General features: G+C 39.2%; 4 protein-coding genes across 6 annotated transcripts in view; 2 read left to right on the top strand and 2 right to left on the bottom strand.

Annotated features, from left to right (window-relative positions):
* Nucleotides 1–286, bottom strand: part of LOC145910550 (actin, muscle) — a 4,053-nt gene extending 3,767 nt beyond the window's left edge. The window contains exon 1 of the mRNA XM_082997714.1: nt 155–286. Within this exon, the coding sequence (XP_082853840.1) occupies nt 155–286 (132 nt within the window). The remainder of the gene's footprint in view (nt 1–154) is intronic.
* The window catches only part of LOC145910931 (P-selectin-like), a 19,997-nt gene extending 8,766 nt beyond the window's left edge, over nt 1–11,231 (top strand). For both annotated transcript variants that reach the window (XM_082998155.1, XM_082998154.1), the window contains exons 2-11: nt 6,314–6,401; nt 6,686–6,862; nt 7,158–7,352; nt 7,492–7,680; nt 8,036–8,215; nt 8,419–8,601; nt 8,848–9,036; nt 9,235–9,426; nt 10,156–10,347; nt 11,095–11,231. In XM_082998155.1, coding sequence (XP_082854281.1) covers nt 6,323–6,401; nt 6,686–6,862; nt 7,158–7,352; nt 7,492–7,680; nt 8,036–8,215; nt 8,419–8,601; nt 8,848–9,036; nt 9,235–9,426; nt 10,156–10,347; nt 11,095–11,135 — 1,617 coding nt within the window. In that variant the 5' untranslated portion in view covers nt 6,314–6,322 and the 3' untranslated portion in view covers nt 11,136–11,231. The remainder of the gene's footprint in view (nt 1–6,313; nt 6,402–6,685; nt 6,863–7,157; nt 7,353–7,491; nt 7,681–8,035; nt 8,216–8,418; nt 8,602–8,847; nt 9,037–9,234; nt 9,427–10,155; nt 10,348–11,094) is intronic.
* Nucleotides 3,186–4,796, bottom strand: LOC145912283 (uncharacterized). The gene is made up of 2 exons (XM_082999705.1): nt 4,522–4,796; nt 3,186–4,354 (listed from the first exon to the last, which is right to left on the bottom strand). Exons 1-2 carry the CDS (start codon nt 4,746–4,748, stop codon nt 3,235–3,237), a joined length of 1,347 nt encoding a protein of 448 aa, XP_082855831.1. The 5' UTR covers nt 4,749–4,796; the 3' UTR covers nt 3,186–3,234.
* Nucleotides 11,232–16,056: 4,825 nt separating the features above from the next.
* Nucleotides 16,057–24,106, top strand: LOC145912224 (P-selectin-like). 2 transcript variants are annotated; one of them, XM_082999636.1, is made up of 13 exons: nt 16,057–16,199; nt 16,922–17,113; nt 17,484–17,864; nt 18,175–18,375; nt 18,810–18,968; nt 19,523–19,624; nt 19,703–19,891; nt 20,279–20,464; nt 20,714–20,899; nt 21,274–21,447; nt 21,773–21,952; nt 23,217–23,396; nt 23,825–24,106. In XM_082999636.1, the coding sequence occupies exons 1-13, from the start codon at nt 16,145–16,147 to the stop codon at nt 23,884–23,886; spliced, it is 2,247 nt and encodes a 748-aa protein (XP_082855762.1). In that variant the 5' UTR covers nt 16,057–16,144; the 3' UTR covers nt 23,887–24,106. The 2 variants fall into 2 exon arrangements, with proteins under 2 accessions (XP_082855762.1, XP_082855763.1); XM_082999637.1 differs by having other exon boundaries at nt 17,484–17,860; nt 18,177–18,375.
* The last annotated feature ends 376 nt before the right edge of the window (nt 24,107–24,482 follow it).

The following is a 24,482-nucleotide window of genomic DNA, read 5'->3' on the forward strand; positions in this document are numbered from 1 at the left end:
CACCCGTTTTAGGTCGTAGATTCTTCGCTTAGTGCATTGAATGATGCGCTATGTTTTTGCGGTAAAAGAACACTACACCCATTTCTGCGTTTCAAGCAAATAAAGTTACCTAATAGATTAGCCCAACATACTTTTTATTTGGAATAAAACTTACCTGATGTCTTGGTCGTCCAACAATGGATGGGAACACGGCTCTTGGTGCGTCATCACCAGCGAAACCAGACTTGACCAATCCGGAACCGTTGTCGCACACGAGTGCGGTCTGATCTTCTTCGGAGTCCGACATATTAGATTTTCTGCTTCTGCGATGTTAGATTGCTTTAGATCTGACCTTACTGCCATAACCGATGAACTTATGAATATAGTTAAATGGACGAACGGATTTTATGATAAATTTAGAAAAGGAGAGCCTTTAAATTCAACCGTCATGGATTGTAAAGAAAATGAAAAAGTTATTTACAAGTGCTGCTTTTAGTTGCATCAAAGTAGTCAAAATTCTGCACATCATGTGACTTACTTGGTATGGGTTGAAAGATGAGAAGAGAAGGTAGGTTGAGATGCTGATTGCTTGCTGTTGATGCTTGCGATGCGATGTGCTTCTTGTTTGTTACTGGGTGGTTTATATACCCAACCGAATGAAAAGAAAGAACAGATGACGTAGCAGCTGCTGGCATCGCGCCAGGCATTCTCACCGATGCCATCAAGGTGACGATTGCATCGCCCGGTCTATTCGCGCCTAATATGGAGACATGTCGAGGCTGCATTGTGACGTCATAGCATGCATGTATTTCAGGTAGCAACTAAATTGTTATTTACTTGCAAAAATTTTATTTTTTCCGTTTTTTCTACATCCAACTTCAATGTTGATTGTCTTTGTTGTTTGTACGTGCATGAACCAAGTGCTTGTATCTTCACTAAAAATACCAGTCAAAACCGGTTACAATATTATGGCAATTTGGTGTTAATAACCTACCTAAAATGATGCTTTCAAACTCAAAACAAAGCATGTAAAATATAATACTGGTCAAATAGAACATTGTTTTGATTTCGTTTTGTTTGTGAATATTTAAATTCGATTTGTTTTTTATTTTTCGTCAAAAACATTACCATCAAGTGTTGCTTGGAAACATATGATAAAATCCGTTAAGTGTCGTGGTGGAGTAGGATTAAACCTGCTGACGCGATTGGCAGCATAGGTCAAGCGCCCGACCCATATGTGGCCAGGATATCGTGGGTAGAAACCCCGGTGTGGTAAAAAAAAACGGCATCGGCAGTCAAGGCGTCCTACCCATATACCAAGTAACCTGATCGCGTTGTTGGCCAGGATAATCTTTGTTGGAATCTCCAGGGCGGTAAAAAGAAAACTGATTTTCATGAAGTTTTTTTTAAATGATAGAGAGGACAAATTAGAGTAAGAGTTGAATAATAATCAACTTTCGTCTCTCCCTGATAGTTAGAAACGCTTTATGTTTTATTTTGTATTCGCCCTCAAATCCAACCAATCTAACCTGGGCACAAACGTATTTTATAAGGATGGAGCTAACAACATAAATTATGTGAGACGCATACACATGGCCGCTGTTTCGACCTGTAAGGTCTTATCAGTGCAGCTTGATGTGCCTTTTGACGATCTTGCCGGCCAAATAGCCAGACAAAGACTTTTTTTAAATATTTGGCAAACTGCTCCATCACGGCACCTAACGGTAATCATATGTTTCCAGACAACACTGGTGGTTTCCGCTTGGTGAAAGAATGTAAAAAATACATCGTAGCAATTGCCGGCTCTGTACATTCTATTTGCATAGTTTTAATTGTTAACAAAAACTTCATTTACATCGCGTTAAACCCACAGTTTTCAGAAAATAATCGATTTTTGTTTTTTGCAGCTTTGTTTTTGTTCTTACCAGGGTTGCCACGCGGTGTTTGTTTCTAACAATTGTGGATATTTTCGAAAGAAGTGACGTAGAACATACAAATGTGCTTATTTTAAGAAAAAAACGAGCTTATTTTGGACTCGCGTGCTTAGTTTTGTCATCTAAATGTCGTTTTTCATAATTGCGAATTGCTAGTTTTAGTTTTTTTTATGTTACAATCCAGGGCAAAAAGTAGTTATGTGTCCGGAATTTCAATTATAGCTGCTAATAATCGGTGAATATAAAGTAGCATTCCATAACGACACTTAGCCGAATAAACCAGATTAAGCAATTGTTTTTTTACGTGGCGGCACCACTGTTCTGTTTTTTGATAAAAACTAAAAAAAACTATGATTTATGTATTGCAGCTTTGCGGTCTTCTCCAAATTTATTTCTTTGTTTAAATATGGTCTCTTTTCAACTTAGCTTGACTGTATAGAATCGTTTGCATTATCGGCTCTGTATGAGATGTTTTTTTGTGATACCCGTTGTCTGTTGGTAACGTCACGGCTTTAGTGGGATTTTGTGGAAAGAACACGTTGAACTCTCGGCATTTTGAATGCGGTATCTTCTAGCATGTAGTTATTCCTTGTGTGAGATATTAACTGCGGCATCAGAAACTTCACAACGAATTCTTGCTCCCTTACTCAATTTCTGACTCTTTCTCACCGCACTGGGAGTTACTACACCTTGCAACATGAAATTACGAAAAAAACTTTCGGTACCGCCGGCGATTCTTACTTGCGACGAATCTGGTCGCCTGGGGATCGGGGATTTTTGTCCGATTCTTCGTCCTGGCTCGTTGAACATTCCAATTACCGATTTCTGGTGCGCAGTTTGGTTTGGAGAAACGCGTACTTCTGCACGTAGATTGCTTGTCGCGTAGCCTATCAATGCGCAATGCATTGGTTGCGGCCGTTGAGCGTAAATACTTAACGTTCAAAATGACGTTTAAACCTTAATTCCCAGAGTTGAACGTAATAATTGTTTCATAGTTTTCATGTATTTATTTAAACCATTTAAAAACCAAAGAAATTCCCACAACACATAAAGATGCCAAGCCTAAAAACCTCATGATCGCGATACGATAGCTGTGATCGCCAAGCAAGGACCTGTGCAGTGGGGCGATCCTGCCTATCATGCCATTGCATGTAATATTACTGCGTTAACACATAAAGAATGATAAAAACTACTTTCTCTAAAAAGCCTACACGTTAAGTCACGAAAAGGTTTGCGTTTTAAAAATTGTGCAAACTAATATGCCAACAAAAATCGCAGCGTAACTGGTGTATTGCAACGAGAAGCACACTTGCAAACAACTTCATTTGAAAAACAATGCACTGGCCTTGTATGATTCACCCTTTCTTCGATAAATCACACCGATTGAGGCTAGCATCGCGAAACGAAGTGAATATCCCATGGTGGGCAAAAACCAAGAAAGAAACCAACCAGAAAAGCAAAGGTCTAGGCTTGCACATGCCACAGCCACAGTTAAAACCAGTGCAACCAAACCTGTACCTTTGACGATTCGCAATGTATTCGGAAGGTTTATATCCGAAATAACGGAAAATGCACCTGTGTATGAATACATTAACGCACTGAAAATGGAGTAGACCATCCAGAGTTCCCCCATGACAGAAAAGAACAGCATTGCTTGATTTAGAGCAAGATTTGGCACAAGTTGGCTGACCAACGTAAAGGGTAGTTGTGTGCTAAGGTACACCGTGCTAAACAGTAAAATCTTTGCCATCTCCGAGCAATGCTTTTCCATCACGCCTCCGAATAACAACAGTAAAAGAAATCGAATCAAAGTTTTGCTGACGTCATTGAGAACAAATCTGGACATTTCAACCCCGCTGCTTGCCCCTTCGCAGTGGTTCAATCTTTTCATGTATGAAAATGACGTTGCGTGGAAGGCCAACATAAAACAAAGTACAACAACCAAGAAAATCCGCACAGGGGCACCTTCGTCCCATTTGGACAGAGAACTCAGCAACAAAGCAAAGGCACATAAAGAAATAAGCGCCATCATTGAAACATGCACGTACAGTAACGGCAGCTCATCTGGCGAAAGACATCCAGTTGGATTGGATGCGAGCAACGTCAAAGTCACGCCACTTGGATGATTAACAGCAGCACCTTCTACTTGTATTGATATCACATAAGAACCTTTATTCGGTATAGTAGCGATCTTGTGAAGGTCTACGTCATCTTTGTTTATGTTTAAATTCGAAATCGTGGGCAGTTTTTGTGTTGGATATAGTGGTAAATACTGCTTGCTTTCCCATCTGCTTCTCATAAATATGTTTGGAGCCACGTTGCAAGTTAAGACGTCACCAGTATCGTTGTGTGATTGGTTGTAATTGGTGAGGATTCTTACTTCGTTTACTTTTGATGACGAAGGGTAAAACCAACTTGTCACATCTAAAAGTGATTCCTCTCTGCACCAAAACGACAGCACAATTGCATAACGCACTGACAAAAAGTATGCCTATTATGCCGAATGGTTTAACCTATAGCTGTCAAGTTGTAATGAAATTTAGCACAACATTTTCCAACAAATACCATAAACTGGATTTACTACAGTGATAAGTTCAATTAACAGTACCTTGCAAAGCAGTCAATCCCAGCCAATGTCCATTTTACAACAATGGGATCAGTCTTATCGTCGCACTGATAACTCGCACCAAGCTTCAATTCAGCACCCTTGTCCAGACGCTTGGAAAAACGTGTTGTTTGTCCATTTTCTAGTTGAGTGCTGAAAATACCAGCCTGCAAACATGCTGTGAAGTCCAGTTGCAACATCAAAAACAATACACATGTCTTGGAACGCATATTCAATGTTCACAGGTGCTACAGGGTTTAGCGCTAAGCCTGCCCACTGCCCTAACACGAATACCCCACGCATTCAATCAAACATTTTTTCGCTATTGACGTGTTAAATGTTTAGTACTGTTTTAACAATTCCTTTGTTGTCACACAATGTTGATTGTTTCGTGGAATTATACTGTTTGTCATGTCTACAAAAGGTTGATGACAATATTTTTAGGTGTTTTTTACGTGACACTCTTGAAAATTTCCAAAGCCAATTCCCGCAAACGGTTTAGTTCACAATGCGATTGGTTTTTCAACATAAATTTATTTTGTGTGTAATTATCGTGTAAAATTAAACACACGAAATTGTGAAGCTGGCATAACCCGCCCAGCCATTCATAGGGTCAATTGAAGACATTGTGTCGTTGTAGTCTAGTTTCGTAGCGAAAAAGATTGTTTATATAATTTGCATGCAGGACCAACGAAACTTGCTTAACGTGAGTGTTTTACCATGATTCACATATTTTACGTACATACATTTTTTACATACCGATTTTACAAGCATTCCAAAATATCCTAATAATACATTTTGCCTAACATAAAATGCACGCAAACAAGAAACACAGAAGTGTAACTGTAGCCACACTTGCCTTCTACATTTGTTTTAATTCCTAATTACAGCAAAGAATTGGCTTGCGTATCATTTTCAAAGTAGTACGTACAAAATGTCCATTCGGAAGTATTTCAAAGTAGTTGCCACTTCCCCTGCGTGATTGCCCTTATTCACCTGTAATATTTTGCCGTAGAATTAAGTGTGACGTCCAAATATATCGACGCGGTTCAAGTTACTACTGTGCCAATATGTTGTGTAACTTTATAGCAAGTATTGCATGGTCGATTAAAGAGGTCAGTTTAGGGCAATCTTTCAACTATAAGATAACAAAGGTTTTTATCACTTGGTACAATAGTTTATGAAATAGGTCAATTTATTGCGCTGTGGAATTGAATTCTGCCAGAGGCAATACGGCGAACTGAGGTGCCTTGGGATGCCTTGTAAACAAAAAAGACAGTCAAGCCATTAGCACCGAGTCGAGACAAAAAAAGAAAGGCCTTATTGCAGCGCAGTATAAAAACAACGGGCGCATAGCGTGCTGAAGCTAAGATAAGTGTTGTATATAACTACGTTTATGCCGAATTCAAGTGTTGTCAGGAACTTTTGCAAATCAACGCATTGGCAAATCACTTTACAATTTTAATCGTCCGATAAGTTAAATTATTGTTAGTGAAGAAAAATAGTGTTGCCGAGCTGGTTTCGACACATCGTAATTTTAAAATTACTCTTTTAGGCCGCCCAAAATGTGCTTTGGCAGGTATTAATTAAAGCAATAAATACGATCCAGCAGTTTATCTGTGGCTACGTGCGTAGCGTATAGAGTCCTGAAGGGAAATGCTTTTCGATCGATGACGTCATGTTTAAATGTTTACGACTTGTAACATCCTGAGGCGCTTTAATTGCCAGCTTAGTACATGAAGCGCATCAAAACTGTTGAACTGTATTACATCACAAAGTGTTATATTTCTAATAGAGCTCTTCTATGTTCTCTGTACATTTGGTTGTGTGGAGTAAAATGAAATCGGTTGCTTTACTTTTGTTTCTCGTCAATGTTTGGGCAGGTAAGAAAGTCATATTTGGGATATTTTTTCTATGCTTTCTGTTCAGTATTAAAAAAATTGTAAAATATAGTTTGCAACTTTAAAATCGTTGCACACAAAAATAGTATGTTCTCATTGCAGCCAAAATTTTTGAAATCGTTTAAACGATTTTTGGCGCGTAAAGAAGAACTGCAGAAATATATATCCGTTGTTTAAATTTCTTTTTTTTCAAAATACTCATTTTTGAAGAGCAAATGCAGTTTTTAAATTGCTGATGTTATATTTTTTTAAATTTGTTTCTGCAGTTTCGGGCAGTTGCCCAAATGTGACAAATTTTGAGGATGGTTCCATGGTTAAGTATCTTGGGGAGACTGGAATAGAAGAAATAAGATTTATGTGTGCTCCCGGAAAGTTCATTCTTGGTGAAGCTACAATTTTTTGTGTGTCTGGAAGTTGGTCACATGAAATACCTGTTTGTCAAAGTAAGTAAAAAATAATTGGTATATTTCTAAAATTGGGTACTTATAAATAAACCTATTTTTAACTATTTATTACTGAAACAGTGTTTTAGTATTCTATGCTGAAATACAGTACAAAGTAAAAATACAAATCCAAAACATCTTTTGGATTTAATTTGTATAAAGTCAATCAAATATGTGTACCAACCTAATTGTTCCCTATGACTCTGTATGTTAAACTCAAGATTTTTCAAAAAAAAATATTTTTGTTTTGTGACATCATTTTAATGGACTTCAACAAATATCTATATATTTTCAGATGTATCGAGGTGCAGCAACCTGCTACCTCCAGACAATGGGGCTATTGAAAGTTACGAATTCAATATTACTGATGGGACTATTGTGGTTAAATTTGGATGTGAAAAGGGTTATATGCTGGATGATTTTTATGATCCTGTTATTCGGTGTGATGGAAAGTCAGGTGTTTGGACAAATAGTGTTCCATTATGTAAACGTAAGTGCATATTAGTTTTGTGTTAAAAAAACGTTTGTGGCATTTTATTAAATTTGTGTTTATCAGCCAACTTATATTTTTCATTTTCACAAATACACATCAGTTTGAATTTTTATTAAACTTTTCAACAAATTTACAGACATGACTGCATGTGATCCAGTACCAGCACCAGAAAATGGTACAGTTAAAATCTTGGAAGGCTCATCACTACAAGACCCCTTTGCTGTTATTGGCTTTAAATGCTATTCTGGATATCACTTGGTTGGAGAACAAAGACTTCGGTGCAATGGAACTGGGTTTTGGAATGATGAAATACCAACATGTGAAAGTAAGGGTTCAATGACTGTGACTGACCAATAAAATTGAAAGTCAAAAAGCATTGATCTTTAATTTAGTCCTTGTGTGATTTTAAATCACCTCTAGATATCATTCGAGCTTTTCTACAAACATTGGCTTTTCTACATTTTTAGGACCACAAATCACGGATTTCCTCATAATTCTGAGTAGTATTGCCATGTTTAAATACATTACGCCAAAAACCTATTTTTAAGCAACTTATTTTTTGCTGAAACGTTTTTAAACATGGCAATGTTAATAGCAATATGGGCCAGTATTTTTATACTCAGAATTACATTTTTGTATTATATGTCACTGGAACTTAGTTCATTCCAATGTATTTTAAGGAACAATGCGATGTCCAAGCTTACCAACACCAGCTAATGGTGGCTACATACCATTGTATTCATCCAACGAAGGCAACAAGAGGGTGTTATTTTACTGCAATGAGGGTTACATGGTGGAAGGCACAGAATATAGCAGATGTATAAAAGGAACATGGTTAAATCTAGTACCAACATGCGTGGGTATGTTTAGATAAACAACCAAATTTTTAATTTCGAGGCACTGCATTAAACTAAAATTTTGCATTACCCTGTTGGATAGAGTTACTCTTCATAGCGAAAAAATCAAAATTTGGTTTGAAAACAAGACAAGGTGGAAACCTTTTTGCCTCAAATTATTTAGTGCCAACACAGGTTTAAATTACTAATATACGTTTTTTACACAGTGCATGCCAATTGCCCGGTCCCTACGCCTGATCCTAGTGTTAATATGCTGCCCATCAGCACAACATATGAGGATCGATCCATCATATCTTTCAGATGTGCGGAAACATACCATGTCATGTATGGTCCATCAACGTTGTTCTGCAGTGGTGGAAAGTGGCAGGGTCCCTTGCCAATATGTAAAGGTGTGTGTAAGCATTTCCAGGTAGTAGTGCTTCTTTAGGTACAATGTAAGTAATAGCAGTATTTTCAACATGTTCCTCCAATCCAAGTTTTTTTAAGTTATGTATGAATACATTGGTAATTTTATGCACTCTACTAGAAAAACCAGCAAGTGCGAATATGTAAATAATGCAGTTAACTTCAGCCTTTCTTGTGTGAAGGAACGTCTTGAGCTTGTATGTTAAATAATTGTTAAATCTTGTGTTCAGAGCGACGATGTCCTCCTCTTATGCCACCGAATGATGGAAGCATCACCATTAACGATAGATCTGATGAACCCAGGCCGGGTACAGTAGCAACTTTTGCTTGCAACGACGGCCTTGTCTACTTTGGAGAGAAAACAATAACTTGTAGGCAGTGGGGATCGTGGACTCATTCGAGGCGTTCGGTTTGTGCTCGTGAGTGTTTGATCTCATTTTCATTGGAGACAGTTGACGTAATGCCGTAACTGAGACCGTATGTATCGATATGGCAGAACGTTCACAAGTGAATTAACGTTAACTCAATCCTAGACAAGCCTAAAAAATAATCACGGATAATCAGCACGAAAAACTACTGTGATTTTAAAATAATAAAAAATGGCTGTTTTCTCATAGGAAACGTTAGTTGTCCGATACCTTCGGTTCCTAACGCATCTGTGAACCAAACAACATGGAGTAGAAAGCCAGTCCCAGAGGTGGATTCCACAGTGGTTGTAAAGTGTAACCCAGGGTTTGATCCAAGATGGAATCAATACCGCACGTGTGAGCCGGGTGGAAAATGGTCGAACAAACCACTAACGTGCAAAGGTAATTAACTGTTACCGCCCGGTTGAGCTTTTGAACACGACTGATAGTAGTAATCAAGAAACGGGTATATACTCTCAATTTAAACTTTTGTGTTCATTTTTAGTGAGCTGTGGGCAGGGCCACTTTTAATGGTTACTTGGACGTTTTAACAAGTTTAGTTTAAATTAGTACAGAAGTACTAATCTGTTTTATCAATGACACACGTGGCAGAAGCAAACTGTGATAAAAATTCGTACTATCTAGCTGTAATAGGCATGTCAGCAACGCGCTATTGTTGTTTCACTTTTGAGCAACATTGCGTCGGAATTTATCAAATCGAGAACAACTCCCATTAAATGTTTCATCGCGCAGTAATACTGAAGCAAAGATTCATTATGCTGACACATTTACAAGTAACTGGGAGTTGTACGTGGTGTGACTAGTTGTAAAGCATGTGTGCCTTTATCTTTGTGTGGTATTGTTGTGATCGAATCATTGTTTATTTCATTTTCACCAAGAACACCATCATTCGCGTTAGTGAAATGTGAATTGTGCTAAATTGCGGGGCAATGCTATTGTTGTGTAATTTGCACTTTGGTCGTGGCCTTGATTTGTGCGTGCTTAAAACATTTTTTCATATCCGTTTTCCCAACACAACTTGGAAACTACTGCAGTCTTTTTAATTCAAATTGTGTCGTATAAATATATCATGGTTTGCCAGCAACAAAAAACCTATAATTCCTTTATCAGCAAAACCGGTCTGTCCACCTCCGCGCCCAATGATGCACTCGACCATACAAAGCAGCTTCACCACGTTCTGGTCCGATAGCTTCGTCCGAATCTCTTGCGATCCTGGTTACAAACTAGTCGGTAGATCCGTTATGTACTGCCGAAAGCTTGGTGACAAGGCCAGGTGGGACAAATCACCTCGATGTATACCAGGTAAGTCGTGTGCTATGTTTTAGAAGACGGGTAACATTGACCCTGTAACTGATTAAACAGACAACGAGAGCTGTAGACAGGATGTACAAACGGTTTCGACCTGTAGAGTGTCATCAGTGCATCTGGTGACTGTGGCACAGGCTAGCTGGTAGACTAGCAAGCACACAGTGTGTACACCTATCTGTAGCTCTCATTGACTATTATGGCTCTTTGCGCATCGAATAAACAGACTTATCCAAATGGGCAGTAATTTACATTCGCTGCCCCTTAATGAATTTGATGGATAACGAATATACTCTTTTTGGTTGTCTACATACAGAACCATTGTTTCGGATAATTACAGCTTGTTTGTGCAGCTTTGGTAACACTGCGACGATCCTGTCAGTTCTGTAGTCAGCAAAGTGACTTTCCATCATGGCGTATGCGTCGCCACAAAGTGGAAGTCTTGCTTGTCTATGCATCTAATAAGATCGTTGGGAGTGACTAATGCTATACTGATCGGGCATAATACGTCGAAACAGTGATCCTGTCTTCAGTTTATTATATTTGACACAGTAAAAATATTTAAGTTCAGAAAACTGTACAAAACAGTTTGTAGCACAACAGATGATTCCAATCGTTTCAAAATCGATATAAGGTTTAATTGGTGCTAATGCTAAAAAATGGGTTTTTGTAACTTTTGCTGTTTAAATTTTATTCGGTATAATTCGTTTCGATATAACAATTCGGCCACTTTTGTTTTAATAGATGGACGTATACAAACCCATCCGTTAGACAGAGACATCTAACAGCTTCATGTCGCCATCAAACGCATTCATTTCACGTTGCAACAGATCCAACTTGTCTTGAACTTTTTGTGTAAATTTTCGCTAATACATCATCTTGGTGAATGTCGGCTGTTTCCTGAAATCAAAGGTTCTGGGTTTAATGAAAAACAACATTTTGGTGCAAACCGAAATATTCTGTCCACTAGGTGGGGCTGAGGAACCAAAATATGACCAAACGACGGCGGTTGGCAGCATTTCTTAAACCAAGCTACATATCATGAGAAAAAGAACCTGATCGGAATTCGTGCATTGGATGCCCGGGTTCGAATCCCGGTGTATTAAAAATATATATCGTTCTCAATTGGCAACATCGGTCATATATACATCCGGGGTTCGAATCCCGATGTTGCAAATCATGTCATATACTTAGGCAAAACCTATGTTTATAGTTACTGTACGTCATTTTTTGCACATTGTTTCACCACAACTGTGACACAATGTTTTATCTGGATAAATACATTATCCTAGCGTAGGAGCAGTTTATGACGTCATAAACGAATACCTCACCTACGTGGTACGTCGGACAGTTTCATTCCCATGGATGCGTGACACAAGTCACGTTCAAAAATCTCCTTATTGCCAACCTATCCCAATGCCTTCAAACCCTTCTTTTTGTTTACCAACTTTCTTCTAACCACAAATATCATTTTTTTTCTTTTGATGTGCATTGATTAAACTCACGCAGTGAGGCCAAAAAGAAAGTTTTGTTTTTAAAACGTCATTTACAACTATGCGTATAGACTTGTCATAAGACGACGGCATGACTTTATCATCGCTTAGTGTTCAAGATTGCTGGTGTTGGTTTATTGAGGAAAGGTGAGTGCAGCATGCAGTAAACTCATTTTTGGACCGTATGTACCCAAACTCACGTGCATTCGCATGCAGTATTTCAACCAAAGTCTGAAAATGTATTTTCAACAACAAAAAGTAATTTTGGCAATGGTTCATTCTGTGGAATGACAAAAATTGGTTTAAAGTCCAATAATTTGTCCGTCATTGCGACACTGAACACGAATTTTTAACACTCCTTGGGAGCTATTTTTAGTAACATAACTTGGAAAGCATCAGTCATTGCATTATTTCCAGCCAATCGGGATACAAAAGATTCGCAGAACGGTCCAACGTTCTGGTCACGACGCAGACATTAGCAGTACAGGGTTACGAATGCTACAGTCTGTATTTGGTAATTTTATATGCGTTCATGACAGGAGGCGATTTAAAAACAAGATTATGTCATGTCTTGTGCGTTTGTTTACTTGTGTAGGGATTACGTGAAAATACATGCTGTCGCCTGCGCCAACAAATTTACCGGAAACTTAAAGGAAAACGATCACCAAAGAGGAAATACTGACCAGAAAAAACTGTTACATGGACAATGCGTGGCTTTATTGGTATAGTCAACATTTATTGACAAAACCAGATAAAATTCGTTCACTTCTCTGTCATCTTTCGGTATATTTAAAATCTACGTGTGGTCCCACTTTAAGTGTAGACGCCGTTTTTAGGTTGGAGCATTTAAGTTTCCGCTGCGTCCGTTCAACGACCCTCACGTAATGCAAAAATCCAGACTTCGGAAAATTGACAGGATGCATATGGAGAAGATGGTCAAAGGTCATCGTCTGGAGACCAACTACAATTGGGAGCTACAAAAGATAAAAAGTTTTTATAGAATACAATTGAGGGTATTGAGGTAAAATCGCGTTTATAAGTGATTTTCTAGAAATGTTATACTTAGAGGTCCTTAAATAATCCCAAAAAAATCGCCTGGTCTTTTGTAAATTGAAAATGTTAAAAAAAAATCGTCTCATGAAATACATATACTGCAAACGATAATGTGACAAGTTGCTTTTACATGTATCCATTACCTTGAAGATTGAAACAACACTTGTAGAAAACCGCAAAACACCGGGCGCCTTCCAATCGGTCTATCCTTGCTCGGTGAATGTAACTGTATCATAAGCGCTAGTTGTAATGAGGCGCCACATCAGTCTGTCTAGAAAACGTATTCTTCGAGCGAAAAACAAGGCACATATAAGAGCCAGTTCGCAAATTGTTGAGCAGTCCCGAATTATGGCCTTGCCTAAGGCGGTCAGGCGTCTAGTGCGAGACCTCCTCACGCTTGGTTTGCAACTGAACGCGTTTGGTCACCAATTCCCTCCCATTCACGTTTGGCGAAGGCGAGGTTGCAGTTTTGTTTTCATGGGAGTGAAAGTTTAACAATTAACACTGTAATTAGTTGTTGGAGTTTTGAGGTAGTTCAAAAGAGCTTTTTTCTAAATTGATTATTTCCTCAGAAAAAAAATTGCTCTCGAAACTTAATGATGCATCGTTAACGATTGTAAAATATTAGTTTTTTAGCCAAATACGCGTAGTGGGACGTTTAAACCCCAGATTACTGCATTGACGACGTAAATCTATTTAACATTCGCGACGTTTTCGCAAAAAAAAACGGCAATTTTTCATTATTCCACTATGGAAATTAATGTATCAAATTTTTAGTTATATTTAAATGCAGAAGCCGAATTTCCAGGAAAAATGCAACAGACTTTGTTACGAATACGTTCACAGCTACATTGCATCCTGGTCATGTCACGGGTAAACAACACGAGTTAGCCAACACGCTGTAAGGTCACGCTGCTGTCAATACTCCCCAGTAGGCCCTCCCACTAACGGGTGGCATTTCGGGTGTTCAACATGGATCCCGTGTAGCTTCGGTCGATGTTAGTCCGCGGAGTTCAGAGTGTTTTATTCATAATTGCTGGTTAGTATAGGACTTGGATGGAGTAGCGGTCAATGCTAAGTACTGTGGTTTGTGTTGTTGAGGGGGTCGATGGCCCTATTTCCCGGCAGAAGGACCGCTTAATTGGCTTTGAAACCACAGTGCAGTTTGTAAGCTAAGAAGAGAAATGTGTAAAGTGTAAGTCTCGATTTATCGTCATTTCGGATCTACGGAAAGTTTTTGGTACATTGAAAGTTTTCACAAAAGATCTGTTAACACAGCCACCTTTCGAGATCTAATTTGCCCAAATGAACAACAAAGAAAAATACCGGTTTTCAATAAACACAGACAGATGTAATTTTTGCTTGACACGGCGATGCCCTATCATTTACCGCTTAACCTGAGACAATTCAGGTGCGCCTGAAGAGTTTCAGCTGTTTTGCATGTAATTAGTTTTGAATACACATTGCTGACGACGAAACGAACATTGTACGACACGTACATTGTGAGAGCAAACTTAAAAATAGGATTTCAAGTAAATTTGTTATTTGTACGTTCATATCGGAGCCAACTTAGCAAAAAAGAACGTAACCTTGCCTAAAAATATTTTGTGACAAAAATATCGTGATTCCAATGGAAAACATAGGGTATAGTTGGTTTTGTAGCAGGTCGTTGGGCATCAGTCGATGTTGGTTCCCAGTAACATTGTACTGTGTTCACAGGGCGGTACCATCATATGGTAACGGGTGCAATAATTAGGCCTTTGCTATAATTTATCAAGGCGCGCCAGCCCACAAGCAACACAGTATCCATTTCGGGGTCAGGCAGTGTCATCGCTGGCCTGTGATGATGTTTTCAGGAGTAAGCGCAGACTGGTATTGACGCGACTGTGCCGAGATACTCGGAAATCTCGTTTCGTCGAGGGTCGTAATGAAAGCTTATGTGAACCAGGTTCGTTTCGTCGCAGTACGGAAACGCGTTCTTTGTGAAAAAGTATTTTCGTTTTTGTGCGTTGGTGACGTACAACCCGATAAATTAGAGGGCAGATATGGATTAGAATAAACCAACTTAGTAGATGTTGTTTTGGCTCCTCCCAGAAACCCTTGTATTTTTGTAATTGGTATTTTTTGTTTTTCGAGCTTTCCACATAAACTCGAAAAAAATATCGGCATACGTAGAAATTGCATCGTAAGTCGGGTGAAAGCAACATGTTTTCGTCTAGTCTTAGGTTCCTGCACTTATAAACCGCAAAAAGCGAAGCAAAAATCGTTTCGTCCTAGCGGATATGAGCATAACCGGCACCGTGCAATCAGCCAATGTGTGTTGTGTCATTATAGCAAGCGACCAACGAAATTAACGCCTTTTGTTTAAGATTACAAGCGTCCAGGGCGGACAAGTGCTTTTGAATTTGCTGGGCATCATCTGGCCGAAGTGTTTTAGCAGCAATTACAGCCGGTTGACGAGCTTTCAGCAAATTATTTTCAAGTATTCAAATTGCCTTGGCGGTATGGCATTCAGTGCCTTATAATACACAGGGCCTTTGTTGCCATAGAAATAAGTTAGGAACCAGGTTCCTAATAAGGACTGGTAAAGCGTGTGGTACTTTAAGTGGGACCAAAACAAAATATTTCATGTCGTTAAATATCCGAATAATTTGCTTGTTCAACGCATTTTGCTCAGCGCTTCAATGCGAAGAAACACAACTGGCTAGTTTTCAGGTGAAGGCAATGAAATCTTTGATGAATGTATCAAAAGCACAAAAGTGCTGTCATCGTTGTCATACCAAGGCAGACCGGCACATGATACATGAGAGAGCTTCAATCTACAGCAAATTATTTACCATGGTGCAACCATATGACCCAAGTCGAGGTTTCAGATTAGTTTCAAGGATATAGGAAATTTAATTTAAGTAATTTAATGTTTTACGACAAATATTGCCCAGCGGCGCACGCCAGCAACATATTGGCACACTTGTGGCTCTTAGTTGCAGCACCGCTTCAGTACTAGACTGCTGTATTTGACCCCTTATTGCAAGGGCACGTTTCTAAAACCATGTCTGACCTTATAATGATACCTTACAGTTAAAGATTTAAAAAGTTCGTTTCTGTATTACGAAAAGAGTTTGTTCTTTTGCAACTCACATCTTGCTTTTCTTTTTTAAGTAAATTGTTGGTTTAACATATCCATAACATAAATTGGGTGACTTGGAAATAGGCTTTGTTACACCACAGAAGCGTTACGTCATCTAAGAATGGAAGCAATAGTTGCCTTCTTTTCTCTGCTTCTTGTCTTCGGAATGGGATCAGGTGGGTTTTTCACATGTTTTTGGTTACAACTCTGGTTAATACCGCTTCCAAGTATTCTGTACAAAATCTGCGGTAATATTTACCGGTATTTTCATACCCAACAGAAAAACGGATTCTGTGAATTGAAGTATGTTAACTCAAGTTTACCATAGATTTTTATTATTCTGCAACCACGCCCATAAATAAAAGTTTTGGCAAGATAAATGGATGTAGAGAGATTGTAATAACTGGCAAAATTTTTGTACTTCAATGTTTATCCGAATATATCGATTTCACCGCAGATTTTAATCCTTACTTCCACAACCGATAGTGATCCGAAACATGGCAAATATGTTTAAAATGCGTAGGACGTTCCACCATGTTTGTTTGTGGTGGATTTAGTGTTGTCATAGGGCAACCGCGGTTACATGACATGCGTAAAACCGTAAGGTCACATCAAGTGACCGCAGTGTGCCCTTCAGGGACGCGTTAGTTTTTTGCCTAAATAACTGGTGATTTGGAAACCAATTTTAAAATACCAATTGTATTGCATACGATGCCATGGCTGTAAAATTTTAAATTCTTGCTGGTGATTTTCACATAACCGTCAAAATACGACGTTAGGTGTGAATATAAAGATGTGCGAAAAGGCAGGGAGACAGAAATGTACATTGTAAATACAGTATATAGTGATAAATACATCTGCGCCACTACACCATGTAAACAGCAGCTTTTAATTTCAGCTATGCCACGGTGGTCGTGCCATAACGTTGCTCCACCGGCAAACGGAAGATTGGAGGTGCTTTCATCCGGCGTGTTCGCCAGAAACACGGCGACTTTCAGATTCTCCTGCAATGATGGGTTTATTTTGCGCGGCCAGTGTATCGCACTTTGCGTGGATGGAATCGTAATTTACGGGAAGCCGCGATGCATGGGTTCGTGATATGTGTGTTACGTGACTTGTGTGTTGGCCTTCTAGCTTCTTGTACGAACAATATGTTTCTTGTTTTTTTTTGGTATCTTGTTTTTTAGCCGCCCAACTGAGAAAAGCTATCGGTGCACAATAACAAGGATTTTGTATTAACACAATGTCAATGAAGTTTCCCAATCGATTAACTATGAAGCGATTATGTCAGTTTAATAGATTAGAAAAAAAAGCTTAATATTAATAGGCCTATAGTCAATTTTCCGATTTTGCCTTGTGAAGGTGCAACAACGGTGTCGTAATTTAACCTAAAATTACGACACCTTAGTTGCACCTTCACAAAATTTAAAAGTACATAAAACACTTTGTCTGTGTCTTAGACATTCGGCAGTGCCCCAGAGTGGAAGATCCCCCGCACGGCAATCTTCGCCAACTTACCAATGCAGAAATGGTGAGAAAAAAAGACGAACCGGACACAGAAAAGACCTTTGCCATGCTCATTGCCATGACAACCCGCGCACAAGACTTGACAGCGGTTTATCGGAGAATAAGGCTCGTCCAGATGTTAAGACTGACCTTGGAAACTTTAAAGGGCATCGATGGCCTGTCAAAATCGGTATTGGCCAAACCCGGCTCTGTGATTGGTCGCGCTCCAATGTTCTCACTGGAGTGTGACCCTGGTTACGTATTGGATGCGGCCATCTTTTATAAATTCTGTCTGGAGGGCACATTGAAGCCGATGGCCACTCCCAAATGTGTTGGTAAGTAACAAAAACCTCGATTGTATAAAACATTTCAAATAAAAAAAGTTAATCAAACAACGCAAAACATAACTAGTATAATAAAATCTAGATTTTTAAAATGTATGGAAAAACGTGTTTTCCTCTTTGGTTTTCATGAAACATTTTTCGACCGTGCCCTTATAGCAAGGCAGTCAACATGTACAGTTTACCATTTTCATATTTTTGACATAAAACAAGTCAAAATAAAACAACGCAGTATAACAATATTTAAACACTTGCTTTGCGTATGACCGCAGAGAATATCTGGTAAACCTTTCGTCATTTCCAGAGGTGGAAAGTTCGTGCAGTCGTCCTCCTTCGCCCGACAATGGATCAGTTTACGTTTATCTTTCGAGCTCTTCAAATGAAGAGACGACATTGACGGCTATTTTTTCCTGCAACCGTGGTTTCCGATTGGACCAGCCAGGAAGCAAAGTATCGACGTGTGGACCAGAAGGAGTTTGGTCGACCCCACCCCCAACTTGCACATGTAAGATCAACTTTTAGTAGTATTTGGTGATGGTGATTTGTTTCCTAATGTTCTTCTGTGTCACTAACTCATTGTAGATTCGTACCTTGTTCATTTTTAATGATGTTAATTCTCGCTAAAACTTAAATCACATTCAGGTTTTTTAAAATAATGGCAGTTTTGCAAAATTTGAGTTGGCAGCACTATTTGGTTGTGTTGGAAAAAAGTCCCGTGTATCGCGGTTTCGATTCGATATCACACAAAGGTAGAATGGAAACTACGCTGTTGCCATGATTTTGATAGCTACTTACATGCAGTCACGAACAAGAAAACAACGTGCTTTCGTTAGCTACGATTCGGCGGATCAGAGTGCTTAAGCCTTCTTTGTTCTATTCGGTTCCCACACTGTGTTAAATTTGTCCTCTGCCTTTAATCGTTGTCGTGTTTTGGTCAAGTGCTCTGCCCGCCGGCATCCGACCCCCCTCGCGGCCGTCTAGTACGTAAGGGCGACACCATGCGACTGATGTGTGACCCTGGCTACAGCCTGGAAGGACCAGAAGAGATTTTTTGCAACGATGACGCAACGTGGGGTTTACAAAATTCCTTCTGTGTCCGTAAGTATACTATAGAATATGGCGTAAATTCTTAGGACAAACTTGACTATCAAACATGTTTGTACATTACTCACATACTAAAGTTACATTAAATTGTTCAAACAAGCATACATTACGTATAAGCTGTAAGCGCGAAGAATTACTCGTGAGACTGCAAAGACTCTGGATCTGGTCTGCAGGCCAAATTTAATCCAAATAACCCAAAATCCCAGAGCTGCTTTTCACGCAGTTAAGAACTACACAAAACCCTGCTTAATTGTATGTGACGTCACCTGTTTTTCTGAAATCTGTTCAATCCATTGTAAGCGTTTTATTATTCTTCCGCTCCGGATTAATCTTGTTTATGTTGCAACACCAAACCGACAGGCTGTGATTTTCCGACTAATAGTTCATTAAATACTTGCTAATACATAAGCGGGTAAATACCCTCAGATACTTAAAGCTACCCAAACTAAAAAAATGCAACGCGTGATAAAAAACTATGTGTGTCTCTGATATCAAATATGTGCCCAACAGTAGGGTGTACTGTTGGTTACAATCTTTCTCGTTTGCAGCTGATGGCCCATGCAGAACAATCGACGACGTCCAAATTGGTTCGTTGACCATGACTCCGATAAAGAAATCCAAAAGGAACAAGACATTGGAAGGCTGCTCAGGTACAAAAGAGCTATAGCAACTTCTTGCTGGTGTATACCCGTTGAATCAGTAAGTAATTATCCAGGTATAATTTTTAGATTACAGTCCGTGTCCAGTTCCCTCGCACCCCAGACATGGCAAGTACACCGTCATGGGTGACGTAGAACCCCCACTGCCCCTGTCCAGGATTCGATTCGGCTGTAGGGACGGATACAAACTTAGGGGAACTCCCTCGGTGACGTGCGGGCCTCGTGGAAAATGGACGGGGGATTTTCCCAATTGCAAAAGTAGGTTTTTTTAACCACCAATGGCTGCACTGCGTCTTTGTGTGGGTTGTGGAGCAGTTGGGGGCTGCTCACTTGGTTTTGCTGGGGGCGGCGTCGTTCAAATTTAGTCTTTCGTAACCCAGTGGTTTTATTGTTGACTATGTAAATGTATTTGATATCTACTCAATCCAGTTTTCGTCCGTATCATATAAATGGAAAGTTATCCTTCACTTAAAAATTAAGTACAAAAGGGACGAAGCTCTGACGTATACGTCGAAATGTTTTTAGCATTTTTTTACATTGGTCGTAATACAATCCTTACATATATCACATTATGCTATGTCACATTAGATAAATGCATTTTTCCTGCCTTGCGCTTTCCACGAGTTACGAGGGTATTTTTTTCAGAAATGCCTTCTTGCCTAAAACGGAGACCGATATCAAATAGTTACACGTACTGGGCTAACTCTGTACCGCGGTACGAACACCTCTCGGCTTTGGTGTGCATCTGCAAAAGTGGTTACACCATGGTTGGTGACCCGATCTCCCTCTGTGTTAACGGAAGGTGGCAGGGAAGGACGCCACGTTGCCTGAGTAAGTATAAGATTCCTTATTTAAATTAATAGATTGGAAAGGAAAATATAGTAGTTGGTGTCAACTTAAAAGGGGATGAAGATTTGATGCTGCCACTACTCTTGTATAATACAATTTAAATTTTTTAAATATGTTATTTGGCATGTAACGTTTTCAAGGCGGCTGCAAACGTAGCAGGAATCTCATACAATAAAATCAAAGCAATCATCACAGCAAGGTCTAAAATTTAACCCACTCATTTGTCGTCAGAACAAGCGTTTTGTCCTGCACTCCGAGCACCCAGGGACGTTGAAATGTCGCCAACCATCACTGCACCTGTGCAGGAGTCGACGGAGGTGAAGTTTGCGTGCAAGCGTGGTTTTAAGCTGAACGGTCCCGAGTCCATTCAGTGTTTATCATCTGGATCGTGGAGTTCACCCCCTCCCACGTGCGAAGGTAGGATGACGTAGATAGATATGTAGAGACATATCTATGTACAGCATTGGGTATTTAGTTGCCTTTACATGTCAAAAACAGTTGTCCAAGCAGTGTGTGATAAACATAAAAAAATTCCTATATCTTTCAACAGTTTGCAGACACTGATGATACCTAGGTGAAATCGATTTTTTTATTGTTTGCTATGGAATCCAAAACATCTTGTTTCAAACAATTTAACTCCTATTTCGAAAAACTGGCGTGGCTGGAAATAAAAAATACCCAATCGAGGGCTAGATTCTGCCAAAATTAAGCAACCAGCCTTTCAAAAGTGTGTAACACCCGGAACAGCTTTAGTGCTTGAAAAAACTTTTAACGAATCGCTTTCTATTTAGGCGAATGTGAAATTCCAAAAAATCCTCTCAATGGCAATGCAACTTATCCGGTCTATTTTGGGAGTTATCCTCGTACATTCGCACGCTTTCAGTGCAACTTTGGCTTCGCTTTGCTCGGCCATGAGTTTGTTATGTGCAGTGAAGGTCGCTGGCCGGAATTCCCGACTTGTCAAGGTTGGTAGCCTGTAAAACTATAACGGAATTTTCGTCCTTGAAGTCAAACTTTCTATAAGGTCTATGGGTGTTTACAAAACGCACAAATAAAATACTATTTTAGATCCAGAACACTAATGAAATCAAGTTATAATTTATGCGCCAGAAAGAAAGCATACTTTAGGTTATGAGAGTCAGAAATTGAAAAGATTTTCTTGAGCTACCAATATATGGGACCATAGTGTTCACGGGCCACAACTGGATACGCTTTTATATCTCGGCTTAATGCTTTTGTTTAAACATACTCCTGTTTTAACATTGTTTTTCTAAACTTTCCCCAATCTAGTGGCAGCGACAACTTGTCCAAAACTTCGAGCGCCGGAAAATGGACAATTTTTTGTCACTAGAAGCGACGAAATCTTGGCAGCACAATTTTCTTGCAACACAAATTTTGTTCTGATTGGTTCGGCACTGATCACGTGCGGCAAGACGGGCTTGTGGTCTGACGAAATCCCAATGTGCAGAGGTAAATTGTGGCCAATATTAAACCCCGGTTTGCCAATAACTAGCCAAGCATCATCAGCGTTTGATTCGGTCATTTCTTATGTCATCGTCATTCGCCTTCAAGGCGCATTCTGTTTACTGCTGTAAGCCGATCAACCGGAGGGAATTTCCCTCAATTTGACGGGATTAGCTTTTGTGCTGGTAACCGGCCACACAATGTTAATACCGTCCGAAAATCTGACATGAGGCCATTGTTTTGCGCTTGCATCGCGTGCGCGGCGTCGATTTAATAGGATTCCGAGTGTTTGCAGTATTCGTACTTAGGCATTTTGCCGTGAGAACGATTTCGTGGCAGAGGTATCTGTTTATCATGTGACTTCGTTTAACTGGCGGAGACAAACAATTTTTGGTTGGTCCGCAGTCCCTTAGGGGTTTGTAATGTGATTTTGAGGCACGGCGAAGGGCTGAGGATTTTTAAATTGTGTCAGATCGTAATATAATGCCGACATATTATAGTTTTAACTTTATGTGCAACGTCCTTTATAGTATAAGTTTACACCATCACTCAGCAATGCTCCTTCATAATCCTATCACGCAACAAGTAACAAAAAGGTGATTTTCGCTCAAAAGCGTTCCCAAGTTATTATCCTATATCTTTGACTGCGTGTCGTCGTAAAAATAGCAAGGCCGTTTCACAAGCAATTTTCAAGTCGTTTTGTTCTGCAAACGTTGATAATGCAACCTTCTTGCAAACCGACAGTTCTTCCTGTATTTGAATGAACTTTTAAACTCAACCCACGATGTTGCGGGGCCAATTTTGACCGCAGAAAAAGTTTGAGTCACATTATCGCTTTAACCTCTGCATGAACTTGTATCAACAACGGTAACTGTGACGTAACAATACTGTTTTCTTATCAGAAGCATTATGTAGGCTTACTTGCGGTGATTTAGCGATATATTTCTCAAGTCCACGAATTACGCATTGAGGTTGGTTCAACGATGCTTACATCAGGCTACATTATTTAAACATATTCAGTTAATTCAAAATATAACCAAATGTTATTGCAATAACTTATATGTTTTTTATTTTTGTTGATGTTCTTCATTCAATATTTTCAAATTTTGTTTTTTAATGAAAGAAACTTAATTTAGTTTGATCGTACATCGAGTAAGGAACATCGATAAAGATTGAAAACTTTATAAGTGAAAATATTTTTAAATTTTAAAGCTCGGATAAAGCCAGAATAACCATTTTCCAAAAGTTTGCAAAAACATTTTTTTCTCAGAAAAAATTCCGTGTTCCGACATCCCAGAAATGGCTCACGGGAGTCACCTAGTGACGAGAGATACGGTTACCGAGCTGGTTGTAACTTTTCGTTGCGACGTTGGCTTTCAACTCATTGGCCAGAGGGAAATGCGTTGCTTGGAAACTGGAACGTGGCAAGGGGATTTCCCACAATGCAGAAGTAGGTTTATCATGTTGTACTGGTTAAGTGAACCATAACGCAGGCTACATTTATTTAAATACTTTGTGGAAGAGTTTTAGGTTATAGGGCGGACTATTTGGGTACGCGTTCGCGTTCTGGTTCTTTTGTTTGAAAGCTTCTCCGCGCATTTCAATTTGTGGTCACGTGACATCATTGGGGCACTTGTTTCAATTCCAAATACAATTTTATGGCTGTACGCTATGAATATATTTCTGTTGTAAGCAAGTGTACGGCACCCTATATTAACTTATCTGCATGTTTACAAACTCACAAATCCACCAATCCGTATAGGCTACACCCAATAATATGCAAGTACTTTCACGTGCCTTATACATCCTTTAACATGTCCCTATTCCAAATGCTACCAAAACCATCGTACAATTTAAAATTTACATTTATATTTGCAGGAAGTGTTCCAGACTTTGGTGGCATTGACATATTTGAGGGTCCGATTGGTGGTCGGGGTTGACGTTTTCGACACTTAACAGAAACAAGTTTTTGTCTAGTTTCAAGCTTTCCTGCTCAGCATAAAAAATATTTTGAGTACAACTGCAGTATAAGTACAATAGGACACATCGATAAAGCTGGCCCAATTCCTTTCTTTTCCGTGGCCTATACTGCTTGTATAGAATCGTCGATTTTAAGTCGTTACACGCTTTGCACTTTTTCCACTGATATCAGATGTTCCTCTATTTCTTGTTTTGCTATCCTTTGAATTTTTGTTGTTGTTTTCTTCGCCAATGGGTTTGAATTAATTGTTTTTCCACTTTTTTTGTCCATTTGCGCCATATGACTGAGCAAGGTCGAGTTTTTGATGTAAATACAGAAAAAAATGTATTTCAAACTTGGTGGAGTGAGAGTCATAACCACGAGACTAACGTTATATGATCCAGAGTAACCACAAAAATACACAACCTGTGGTTTTGTGCTAACGTTTTATTGCTGTGTTATTTTGATCTTATATATACCAACGCGTTTTGCAACCCAACTGTAAGCTCACTGTCCAAAAGTGGATATCACAGAATTTTAAAGACCTTTGGGTAAATTCAAGTTTTGTTGTTATTT

Source organism: Ascidia mentula, chromosome 8 (genome assembly GCF_947561715.1).
Source record: "Ascidia mentula chromosome 8, kaAscMent1.1, whole genome shotgun sequence".
In the NCBI taxonomy this organism is placed as follows: Eukaryota; Metazoa; Chordata; class Ascidiacea; order Phlebobranchia; family Ascidiidae; genus Ascidia; species Ascidia mentula.